General features: G+C 44.1%; 1 protein-coding gene across 4 annotated transcripts; it reads left to right on the plus strand.

Moving 5' to 3' along the window:
• The first annotated feature begins 499 nt into the window (after positions 1-499).
• LOC102717263 (putative pentatricopeptide repeat-containing protein At3g23330) lies at positions 500-12,367 on the plus strand. Of its 4 annotated transcripts, XM_015839912.2 has the most exons (6): positions 500-2,354; positions 2,951-3,047; positions 3,619-3,734; positions 4,224-4,725; positions 4,815-4,992; positions 5,093-5,340. In XM_015839912.2, the coding sequence occupies exon 1, from the start codon at positions 508-510 to the stop codon at positions 2,062-2,064; it is 1,557 nt and encodes a 518-aa protein (XP_015695398.2). In that variant the 5' UTR covers positions 500-507; the 3' UTR covers positions 2,065-2,354; positions 2,951-3,047; positions 3,619-3,734; positions 4,224-4,725; positions 4,815-4,992; positions 5,093-5,340. The 4 variants fall into 4 exon arrangements, with proteins under 4 accessions (XP_015695398.2, XP_015695400.2, XP_040381992.1 ...); XM_015839914.2 differs by lacking the exons at positions 4,224-4,725; positions 4,815-4,992; positions 5,093-5,340 and adding exons at positions 10,612-11,198; positions 11,601-12,367; XM_040526058.1 differs by lacking the exon at positions 5,093-5,340 and having other exon boundaries at positions 4,815-5,086.
• Positions 12,368-12,778: the final 411 nt, after the last annotated feature.

Consider the following 12,778-nt stretch of genomic DNA (forward strand, 5'->3'; position numbering starts at 1 on the left):
GTGATTTTATTAAAAAAAATTTTAATTATCTTTTATCATAACTATACATGTCTCCGCTCTTTTAGTCCTAAAAGGGAGTAGATAGATAAAAACAAACTACATGTATTAATGATTAATGATGTAGTATACATCTATAGCTAACTACCACTTCACTCGTATAAGTCACTACAGACGTTCAAGTTTGGCCAATTTATAGTATATTTATCCGTTGTTAAAAATATTACTATATATTTATATAAAATTAGTTAAATTTAAAGAAATTTGTATTATAAACAATCTACAGTAATCTATAATATATAAAACAGACAAAGTATATTGTATAAATCAATATATGTGCTATTAAATTGATTAAATTGATGGTATATGATGTCTCAGTTTCTAATGGCCCAACTAAACTATGCTGCCCTTTTTTTCCCTCTCCGGAGGCCCAAGAATTCTTTTATTTTCTGGCCCATTTAACCACGATACCACCGGCGTGGGGCGCCGCGCGCCGCCTCGATCCGACGCATGCGGCCTCTCCCGCCGGCCGTGGCGGCGCGCCTGGCCGGCGTCCTCGCCGACCCAGGCGGCGTCCCGCTCCCGGTCTTCAACTCCCTCCTCTCCGCGCTCGCCTCCTCCCACGCCCACCTCCCGCTCCACCTCTTCCGCCGCCTCCTCCTCCTCCCGCGCCGCCGCCCCGACGCCTTCACGCTCTCCTCTCTCGCCGCCTCTCTCCTCCCGCCCCACGCTCCCACCACTTTCTCCTCCCCCTCCCCCGCCGCCGCCGCCGTCGGGTGCCTCCACGCCTTCGCCCTCCGCACCGGCCTCCTCCGCGCCGACCCCGTCCTCGCGAACTCCTTCCTCCTGCTCTACCTCCGCGCGCCCGGCCCAGGGCCCGGCCTCGCGCGGCGGCTGTTCGACGAAATGCCCGCGCGCACCGCGTCCACCTACAACACCCTCATCTCGCACTCGCCCCCAGGCGCCGACGTCTGGCCCGTTGTGCGGCGTATGGTCGCGGACGGGTGCGCGCCGGACCGGTTCACCGTCTCGGCCATTCTGCCCGTGTGCGCGTCCACGTGCCAGGGCAGGGAGCTGCATTGCTTCGCTCTCAAGTGTGGGATGTGCGGAGTGGGTGATTTCCATGTCGGCAGCGGCCTTGTGTCAATGTACTTCAGGGTTGGCCTGCCATGGCTTGCACGGCGGGTTTTCGATGGAATGGATTACAGGAACGTGGTTTCTTGGACTGCCATGGTGGGAGGGTACACGGAGAGCGGGATGTTTGAGGATGCGGTGGATGTTTTCCGGGCAATGTGGGTGATTGGTGGTGTTCTGCCGAACAGGATTGCGTTGATTAGTGTGCTCCCAGCTATTGAGTTCCTTGCAAATTTGCCAGCGGGGAAGCAGGTGCATTGTTTTGCAGTCAGGATGGAGCTGTCTGGGGAAGTATCCCTGAACAATGCTTTGGTTGATATGTATGGGAAATGTGGGGCCCTGTGGTATGCACGGCGGATCTTTAATGATGGTAATTGGTGCAAAGATGTGATCTCATGGTGTTCGATGATTCAGGGTTATGGCCTTCATGGAGATGGCGAAGAAGCAGTTGCCTTGTTTGATCAGATGCGTACTTCTGGGGTTATGCCAGACAGCATGATTGGCTTGGGTGTGCTTTCAGCATGTTCTAGGGCGGGTTTGGTATTCAAGGGCCTTGAGATATACCACTCTCTGGTGAAGGATTGTGGTGTTCATCCAACTGAGGAGATGTCTGCATGCATAGTTGATTTACTTGGTCGATCAGGGCTGATTAAACATGCCTTGGTCTTTATAAAGTCCATGACTGTAGAACCAGGCCCTAGTGTCTGGGGAGCACTTCTGGATGCCTCCGTTATTCACAATAACAAAGAAGTTCAAGATTTGGCCTGCAGATACCTTCTTAGATTGGAAGAAGGGAACCCATCTAATCTTGTCTCAGTATCTAATCTGCATGCCTTTGAGGGAAGCTGGAATATTGTTGAAGAAGTGAGAGCTAAGATTAAACAGGAGGCACTGAAGAAGACACCTGGTTTTAGTTGGATAAGTCCAACATAGTGAGACAATAATTATTGCAATGGATTGTTAGTGGTCTTCTCAGCATATCCCTGAATCCTAGAAGCATGGTCTAGCTGGCTGTGCTATGGAACCTGTTATATTGGAGATGAAGAGACGCCACATTTATTGGAATAGGCAGTTTTAGAATATACAGTTACACTGCTTCTTCAGTTTTGTATACTCATTTTCTTATATCGTCTAGTATTGGAGATTGCTTTCTAAAGAAACTGTTGCCTTCCTCAATGTGAAGCTGTCCAAAATTTCTATTATTCCCATGTCCTGATACACAGGTAACTCATAATTCCATTTTCTTATTAGGGAAAAGTTTACTATACCCCCTAACTATTATGGTCAGTCTACTTAACCCTTGGAACAACGGAATTAGGTATTCAACACCCTAAACTACGGGCATGACTCAAATAAGTACTGGTTCAAATAACTATTTGCAGTGGTTTTGGCAGTATGGTGGTTGATGTGGGATGACTCAAGAAAATGGCATTGGTGTGGTCCCTCACTGTCACTGGGTTGCTGTAATGCAGTTACTGAGGGTGTAGCTGTAGGTGCACTTTGTCTAGTGACTGAAGGTATTAACCAAGGAAGAAGATGGGAGTGGATAGTGAAACACGCGAACTTCATAGCCACATTAGTTGCCATGGTGCCAAAACCACCTCTAAAACCGCTGTTGGGGTTGATTTGAACCAATTGTTCATGGTTTAGAGGGTACAGCATTGGGTTCGTAGTTCAGAGGGTTAGCCAGACTGACCACACTATCTCAGTGGGTCGGGGGATGGGTTAGACTAATTACTTCCTGTCGTTTGTGTATTTGGAGTTTTTGGGTCTATAGTAGTAGCAGCTGTAGTCCTATTTACATAAAACATTATTGCAGGGCAACCTATAGACCGGGTTCTGAAAAGTGCAACAATGGAAGTATGAGTTTCTCTGGCGGTTCTGGGTGAGAATTGAACCCTCCTTGTGGCTTATTGGTAAATATGTTAACCAGATATGTTTGACATTATCTTTATTGCAATTGTTATATAGATAGTGCCAACTGCATAATGTCATCTTACAAAAGTAATCCATCTGTTTCATTTTACTTGCATTTAACATATGATGGCAGTCTCTGATACACATCTTTGACCATTACTATTTGTAAGAGCATCCCCAGCTGCTCATCTAAATTTAGTCATCCATATTTTCATTTGGATGATCATCTAAAATACTTTCATCTTTCATATCCCTTTGTACTTCAGCAGATCATCTATATATGGCATCCCCCATATCTATTTGGAGGATCGGAGAGAGAATATCTAAATATAGAGTTTCTCTCCTAATATGGATGACATCCAAAAATAGATGATAGGATAGATGTTCTGCTGGAGCTCAACTTTTACTCTTCATCCTCTATTTGATAGGATGGATGAGCTGTTGGGGATGATCTAATCGAATGTGCATAAAAACTGTTAGAAGTATAATGACATGAAAATGTTTTTCGTTACAAATCTATGGATGCCATCTTTTATCACCAATATTTTACCCTTTTTTCTTATGAATCAGGAGCTTAATTTTCACTAATCATACGAGGAGCATTATCCTTGGCAAGGCAGTTACAGAGGAATTCAAGCACCAGCTCCCACAGCCCACAGGCAGGGCTGCCGCTTGCCTATATCCAGGTACTGGCTTAGCACCAGTGTTTCTCATAGCTCTGATGTCATGCAATAAAGATCATCATGAAGCACGAAAGTTTCAGAAACAAGAGCATTGATCAAGTGAGAGGACCACCTGTATTGTTGCACATTAAAACTTTTCAATATCAACTCTAATGATAATTTGAAGCGCCAATCTTTTCCGCTTTATTATATCACCCATGTGCCATTGATCTCGACATAGGTGACACCTAAAGGTGTCATCGGTTCAGCAACATGATAGACCAGATTCCTTAGTTTCTTTTGCTTCCTCACGATCAAAAGCCACATCTCCTGCCTACACCGATTGCAATGTATTGTTGATAGACCACATTTTGACAAAGGATTGTTACCACTTGAGAATCTTGGAAGAGGTTAAAACAAAATTAAGCCTTATGCCCAATTTAAAGGATGTGAGGATTTTTATATCATTTCTTTCATTGCATCCCAAGATGATCTTATCCAATTACACTGCAGCATGGAGTGGTATATAGTCTCTTCCTCAACCCTGCAGCAATCCTGTCCATGTGCTGCTCTCTAAATTTGATCTGGGCTACAGAAATTCATGTATCACCTGTCAACAGTTCTTAACTTTGGTGGGGCAGTGAGCTTCAACAATTTTTGCATACGGAGTGAGTCAGGGCATACAAGGACAACCCTTACGGAAGAGTACTTCGTGTGCGCTATCCAATAACAAGTGATGCACTAAGCAGACAGAATAGTTTCCATGCCTTTCAGCTGAGGACTCGCATAACTTTTCTTAACTGTTGACCACCAGAATTTTGGGAATTGCAAGTATTAGGTGCAAGCATATTTTAGAAGTACCAAACGAGAATTCCACTCAGTTCCATCCAGCACCGGTCATTCTTGAATTATAGAATGTCTGCTACACCCAGATGGCCAAAAGGTTATGGTCCTATTTTCCGCTATCCATGGATCATACCATACATCTATGGAAGAGCGTTCGTCCACCAATCTGGTTAAGCCTCTGTTCTGACTTCTGATGCTTCTCTACCACTCATAATAGCTCCTCATATGTGAATTTATCTTTTTATTTTGAGCTCACAGGAAATCTCCACGAGGAGGCCCTGGCACATTAGGACTGTGGAGTTGTTCATAATCTTCATCATGCTTTTCAGGCATTTGACTCTGGTTTTGAAATGGTTTGCTGCTTTTGCCATCCTACCCTCCTCTTCTCAGCACGGCTGATCTACCAGTGTCTATACTGGTCGTGATTTTCTTGCATGTACAAACTGATGACATGAAACAACTCAAAGAATATATTGGTATTGCTTTCACCATTGATTTAATGAGCACCTCCTGATCCACAATAATTTTCTTTTCAGTCCAACCAGTCACAAGTTACTGAACTCAGGAAAGAAGGTGCTGAAACAGCAACCTGGATACCTAGTGAGCATGAATACCAACACAGACAACCTGGTAAAGGAATTATGGTCCTTAGTATTTTGGACTAATGCGAAGGAAGTGATTTGAGAGTTATCAAACAATTCAACCAAACAGATGAGTTCGGACAAGTGGTCCCTCCTCTATTGGTTTAGTTCTAACCTCTCTCCCTCATGAATAAGGCTGGAAAAAAAGCATGGGCTCGTGAGCTCGGCTCGGGCTCGGCTTGGCTCGGCTCGGTAGCTAAACGAGCCGAGCCCGAGCCCGAGCCGGCTTGCGAGCCGCTCATTTGGCTTGTCAAGCCATGTAAAATATGGTTTGGGCCACCTGGCCCATTAACAGGCCCATCTAAAATAGTAAACTCTAGGTACTTCGTATACTCCTAGATGACTGGATGTCTCCCTCGGTCGGCACACATGACACACGCATCGAATCGAGGGGCGAGGCTAAGGAGTCGAGGGCAGGAACAGGAAGGAGGCGGCGTGCCCGTAGCAGAACAAGCCAGCTCGAGTTGGCTCGAGCTTTCAAACGAGCCGAGCCGAGCCGGCTTTTTTGCTCGTTTCCACAACCGAGCCGAGCCGAGCCAAGCCTCCTTGTGACCGAGCTTTCACGAGCGGAGCCGAGCTTGGCTCGGCTTGGCTCGTTTCCAGCCTTACTCATGAAGGGCAGCAACAGTCTCAGCCCATGTCATTGATCATGGCTCCAGATCAGGTGGCTCAACCAAGGGAAGCAAGTTGACACATCGGTGGCTTGGTTAGGAATTTTGACATTTTGGTCCTTTTGAAAAACTTATTTTACAAAGACCCTTGAAAAAAACTTATTCTAGATATGGACCCTTTGACGGTGCCAACGTCATTGGCGCACTCCTTCAATAGGACAGCACCAATGACATTGGTGCTGTCATTGTGCCACATAGACGGGTCGGGGCGGGGAGGGGCTGACGTGTCAGGGGGGCGGCGCCAATGACATTGGCGCCGCCGGCTGACGTGGCAGAGGGCGGCGCCAGCATCATCGGTGCCACCCTTTGGGAGGGACTTAGCCGCCCGACCCCCTCCCCCACCCCCACCCGAGCCCATTCAGTCCCAGCCTGTTGTTCTACCTCTCGCCCCCTCTCTTCTCCTTTACCTCCCCTTCTCAAATCCACTTCATTCGAAAGCTTTCTTCACGGGATTTTTTTTAGGAAATCGAAGAGCAAGGTAAACTCCACCGTTCCCCTCTTGTTTCGTTCGTTTTCGTTGGTTGGTATTGTGGAGGCATTTTAGTAGCATGTCATGTGTGTGATTGGTACTAACACTTTAGAAATGTATGGATAAGCTTGGGGTTATATCATTAGTTAGATTGCTAGCCGTAAATGTATATTAATCCTAACTATGTTGGTACATGCCATTTGATAGAACATTGGTTGTGAGATTAATGCATTGTATTCGTAAGAGTTGATACCATGTTAGCTTGTGATAATTTTTTTAAATTTATGGAACCGTTGTGTTATGTACTTATGGTAGTGAGATCGTTTTGTTGGTTCGGAATATAGGATGTTTAAGAAGGACAAATAGGGATATTGAGCCCGTCAGCTGCCACCTCCTGATGCTCCCCGTCCAATGTGTTGATGTGGCGACGAATGCGCGTTTCAACGTAGTGATGGTTGGTACACATACAACCAAAGGTTTTGGATGTGTCGGAACTACGCCTATAGCCTAGAGAAGCCGAAGCCACTACAGCCCAAACCGAAAGGGAAGAAGGCAAAGACGAAGAAACCTGTTGAGGTAAAAACCTACTACCTCGTGTTATATGACAGTCAAATAACCTACAAAAGTAAATCACAAAGAGGAAGGTTAGTACGCAAGTTATTTTGTAGATATTGGTAAACACAACATCGAAAGATTAAAATTACTTACATGGTTGGGCTGGAGGCTGTCGATCTCGTTGGTGTACTGCTTGTAGGCCACCTCGGTACGTACATGCGTGGGCAGGACTTCGTCGAACATATAGGCCGCCGAGGGCCACATGTCAACGTACGGCCAGTATCTGCATTGCCTCCACTTAGGCCTACCAACGGGCAGGCACAACCACATCCAAACTTGTACAAGGAAGACACATCCTGTCAAGTTCGAAGACTTCCCTTGACGGCAAGAAGACTCACAAAACTGGTGATATGTCCATGCAAGCACCACCGAACCCCAACTGAAACGGCCCAGACTATCCAAATCCATTATGAGAGGCACCCATATAGAGGAAGCTGTCCCCTCCAGCGTCTGGAAATAGAACCCCTCTAAGCAGGTATAGGATATAGACCCGAGCATAGCACTCAACCCTCCATGGCTCAGCATCCTCAACAAGATGTGAAAAGTTATGATACAGCCAAGACTGTGGGACACCTGTGGACTTCTTGTCAGCATCCCCTCAATGACTATGTTCTGACCGAGGAGTTGCTCCAATCTGGGCTTCCACCCTCCTGTTTTAGATTTTCCCGTCACCGGCTGACCCTTCAGCGGCAACGCCAATATCATCGCCTTATCCTGGAGGGTGATCGTCATCTCCCCACAAGGAAGATGGAAGTTGTGGATCTCTGGCCACCATCGGATGACACATGTTAGTGTTGGTATGGTGAGAAATCACCGACATCTTTTTATTTTTTAAATGGTGTATAAGCATCACACAATAATACATGCACTAATTTCGATTTAAATCAACTAACAATATTAAATTATGGTCTCCAAAAATAACATCATCAAAACCACAAAAAATCAACGTAATCAAAATAATTTGCACCTACCCAACCGTGTTTCTAGTCTCAATTATCACCATACCAACACTAACATGTGTCATCCGGTGGAGGCCAGAGACCCACAGCATCCATCTTCTTTCTGAGGAGATGACAATCACCCTCCAGGATCAGGCGATGATATAGGCGTTGCCGTTAAAGGGTTAGCCGGTGACGGGAAAATCTAAGACAGGAGGGTGGGAGCCTAGATTAGAGCAACTCCTCGGTCAGAACATAGTCGTTGAGGGGATGCTGACAAGAAGTCCTCAGGTGTCCCACCCTTGGCTGTCATAATTTTTCTCATCTAGATGGGGATGTTGAGCCATGGAGCGTTGAGTGCTACGCTCGGGCCTATATCCTCTACTTGCTTGGAGGGGTTCTGTTTCCAGACATTGGAGGGGACATAGCTTCCGCTGTATGGGTGCCTCTCATAGCGGATTTGGATGGTCTGAGCTGTTTCAGTTGGGGTTCGGTGGTGCTTGCATGGACATATCGCCAGCTTTGTGAGTCTTCTTGCCGTCAAGGGAAGTCTTCGAACTTGACAGGATGTGTCTTCCTTGTACAAGTTTGGATGTGGCTACGCCTGCCCGTTGGTAGGCTTAAGTGGAGGCAATGTAGATACTGGCCGCACGTTCCGAATGACATGTGGCCCTCGACGGCCTATATGTTCGACGAAGTCCCGCCCGCGCATGCACGTACCGAGGTGGCCTACAAGCAGTACACCAACGAGATCGATAGCCTCCAGCCCAACCATATAATTAATTTTAATCTTTTGATGTTGTGTTTACTAATATGTACAAAATAACTTGCGTACTAACATTCCTTTTTGAGATTTACTTTTGTAGATTATTTGACTGCCATATAACACTGAGGTAGTAGGTTTTTACCTCAACAGGTTTCTTCGCCTTTGCCTTCTTCTCTTTCGGTTTGGGCTGCGGTGGTTTCAGCTTCTCTATGCTATAGGCGTAGTTCCGACACATCCAAAACCTTTGGTTGTATGTGTACCAACCATCACTACTTTAAAACACGCATTCGTCTTCACATCAACACATTGGACGGGGAGCATCAGGAGGTGGTAGCTGGCGGGCACAATATCCCTATTTGTCCTTAAACATCCTATATTCCGAACCAACAAAACGATCTCACTACCATAAGTACATAACACAACGGTTCCGTAAATTTAAAAAAATTATCACGAGCTAACATGGTATCAACTCTTACGAATACAATACATTAATCTCACAACCAATGTTCTATCAAATGGCATGTACCACCACTGTTAGGATTAATATACATTTACGGCTAGCAATCTAACTAATGATATAACCCCAAGCTTATCCATACATTTCTAAAGTATTAGTACCAATCACACACATGACATGCTACTAAAATGCCTCCACAATACCAACCAAATGAGGGTTCAAATTGAGCAAAACATCCAAAATCATCAAATTAGGGTTTCACCCTGATCTACTTATTCAACCAACGAAAACGAATGAAACAAGAGGGGAATGGTGGAGTTTACCTTGCTCTTCGATTTCCTAAAAAAAATTTCGCGAAAAAAGCTTCCGAATGGAGTGGATTTGAGGAGAGGTGAAGGAGGAGAGAGGAGGAAGAACAACAGGTTGGGACTGAATGGGCTTGGGTGGGGGTAGGGGAGGGGGTCGAGCGGCTAAGTCCCTCCCAGAGGGCGGCTCCAATGTCATTGGTGCCGCCCCCGTGCCACGTCAGCGGCCACAGCTTCCCGGTGGTCTACGTGGCATATGAGGGCGCCAATGACATTGGCGCCATCATGTTGAGGGTCGGCGCTAGCGACGTTGGCGCTCTCAAAAGGTCCATTTCCAAAATAAGTTTTTTTAGGGATCCATTTGTAAAATAAGTTTTCTAAAAGGACCAAAATGTCAAAATTCCAGGTGGCTTGGTGGTAGACTTTGCTAGCTAGTTTCCACAATGCCTGTGGCGGGGGAGCCAGCGCATGTGGCTAGTAACACAATGGCAATGTGGGTGCCAATGTTCAGATGGGGAGGTGAGTCGGTGTTCACACCTGAACTAATGGAGAAGGAATAGATGTTCAAGGTGAAACAAAAAGACAGAAGACTGGTCCCAAATTGAAAAGATTGGCTAGAGAGTTTTTGAAGGTTGCCTCCACTCATTTAAAATAACTTGAGAATGTGTTGAGGGGGGAGAGGGGTTTGTTTTGGATTAGAATGCTGGTGCTGCATGCTATGCATATGTGGCAGAAATTATGTCAACCATATAAATAGAAGGCATTATGCAATATACAAGGAAAAATGACATTTCACCTACCAGGCCTGTAGACTGCCAAGCTGGTTGTTGAAATTTATTTTGGTGCATATCAAGTATGCCTTATTGATGAAGACATTCCGATCAAGTTTAAATATTGGATTCTGAGGATAAGATACTTGGCACTACAAAAGGGATGCAATACCATTAGACCTAGACTGGGCAATTCCAACTACCATTGGCCACTCGATGTATTTCTCATATCGTAAATTGTTTAATTAAAGCAGCAAGGAGTTAACTTGTTGCACCAGATGTCCAGATATTACAAACAATACAATGCTGTGAGTGTATGGTATGTAGATGTTGTTGGAAATCTCATATTCAGCACTTCGGTTTCTATTCATTCGGTTAATGAATATGCATTTTAATGTGTCTTGTTTGACTGCCAATAATCAGGGTTGAATTTGTCAGCGGATGCTTTCCAAGACCAAGATCAGTTGATGGGAACCCATCAGTCCATGTCTTAAGCAAGCTCATTTTTCTCTCAATTTTATTTGAGTCTTTGTAGACTTTTCGACTTCAAACAATATATGAAGCATGTATGACTCAAGTGAACAGTAGCACCACATAATAAAGAATATTCTAACAGGGAGCATTTAGCTCTCATGCCTAATTGGGAGATCTGGTTCATGGTGGCATCTGTTCAGTCATTGAGTGGTCACTAGCTACACATATTGATTTATGCTTGCAACTTCTGTAACTTATTAGTATCAACCATGAAATCTCCATCAATCTGGCAATCTTATCTTGTAGACACCTATAAACTGCGTGTTAATGCATAGTGGTCCATGATTGAAAACCAATTGGGGTTCATTGAATAGAGAACCTGCTCTGTCATATGAGAAAGTTGCATTGAGGTTTACATGATCAGTGTACAGTAATTGTGGCATTCAAGTTGTGATAAAATTGAGTGGATGTCTTTTGTGAACAGATAAATCGCTGTGTACACTTTAAGCTTGATTGCATAGGCGATGCAACAGCAGGTATGACGTCCAGAGGCTTTCTCTATTACTACTGCAAAACTTGTCCTGATTCTTGCATTTAAAGCCTGTGGTCTATTGTTATAACATTTTGTTGAGATGTACATATCTCTGTTAATCGATATAATTCTGTGATTATCATTCTTTATGAAATACCATTTGGCTTGTTTCTTGATGCTGGTTAATATAGTTCTTTTGTTGTGTACTATAATTTGTCTAGAAATTGTTCACAATCATGCTTTCTTAGTAATATCTATAATATGGACAAAATAAGTTCGCTTGATTTGGCTTGTTGGGTTGCTATCAGTAGTTGGTGAACAATAAGAGCCTTTTCATCTTATCTTTTCACTGTTTGTGAATGTGCTCAATGTTTACTCTCAACCCATTTTCATATGGTTCTTGCAGTTGTGATTGATGCTTACAGCAATAGTTGCTATTGAAGGAATCTGCATTTGTAGTTACCAGTGTTGGTTGAGACTGGTGGGACATGAATTCATCTAAAATAGCAGTAAACCTCTGTTATTTATGTATAGTTTGTGGGATATATTTATATATGTAATGCATTTTTTCAAGACTTTGTTCATATCCGGTTTCTTGATATGTCGATTTCATTATTTTCTGTTCAGTTGCCATCACCCATCTATCATTATACAAGATATGATGGGTGAATTATAACCATCCATTCAGTATCACAACATCATGTAATCATGCCCCATACTCTATCCAGATGGAGGTTGGTAACAGACTAACACTTGCTTTGTATAATACTGTAATACATGTATTAAATTTGACCCATTACTTTAGTCATATATTTTTTATACCAGCCTCTACGATGGTAAGGAAAGGTATTTGGAGTGGTAGAGGGGGCTCTTCTTGGCCTTACTTGGACAGAAATCTTTATTTCAGCACCCACATGAGATAAGGCCACTATTTCATTGACATGAACCTGCAAAGGTGCTGTGGTAATTTTGCATCGTCTTATTGCTATGGTTAGAGGAAAGCATATAGTTAGGACCAAATTTTAGTACAGTACAATCTGCATTTGTATATGTTGCTGTGTTCTACTTGTGGCTTGAACCTAATGTTGTGCTATGTTAATGTGCTCCTGATGATGAGAGCAAACAATGTTCATATAATAGCATTTCCTTGACATCATGGAGTGACGTTTTATAATTCCTGTCGTGTTTTCTACTTCAACATTTAATCATTTGTTTCATGTTTTGGTTATATTGATCTTATGTTCTGATTGTAACAATTGTTTTCACTGGCTTGTTTGGCTAACTTTTCAGTAATCTTGAACACCCAGACAGACGTGAGTGTGTAAGTACGAGGTCAGATGGCCATGTGATCTCAAGGGGTAAACTGTCAGACCGGCGTCATGATAGTTGTCATATTTCATAGGCCTCTCCCGCGTTGCTTGGAACTGATGTCAAAAGTGATTCTTTGCTTTGGTTAGTGCCATGAGCAAGGTGCCATCTAGAGCAATCAGCCCTCCCCTGATTGGGCCGCCACTCAATTCACTTTCAGAGGTGACAGAAAGTTTGGTCTTGTGACCTTTCAGAATATATCTTGACTTGTGAGTC

This window comes from Oryza brachyantha, chromosome 7, assembly GCF_000231095.2.
Source record: "Oryza brachyantha chromosome 7, ObraRS2, whole genome shotgun sequence".
Lineage (NCBI taxonomy): Eukaryota > Viridiplantae > Streptophyta > Magnoliopsida > Poales > Poaceae > Oryza > Oryza brachyantha.

What these genes read in the sequence shown, in the direction of transcription:
- LOC102717263 (XM_015839914.2), top strand. Translation starts at nt 508, where the DNA reads ATGCGGCCTCTCCCGCCGGCCGTGGCGGCGCGCCTGGCCGGCGTCCTC.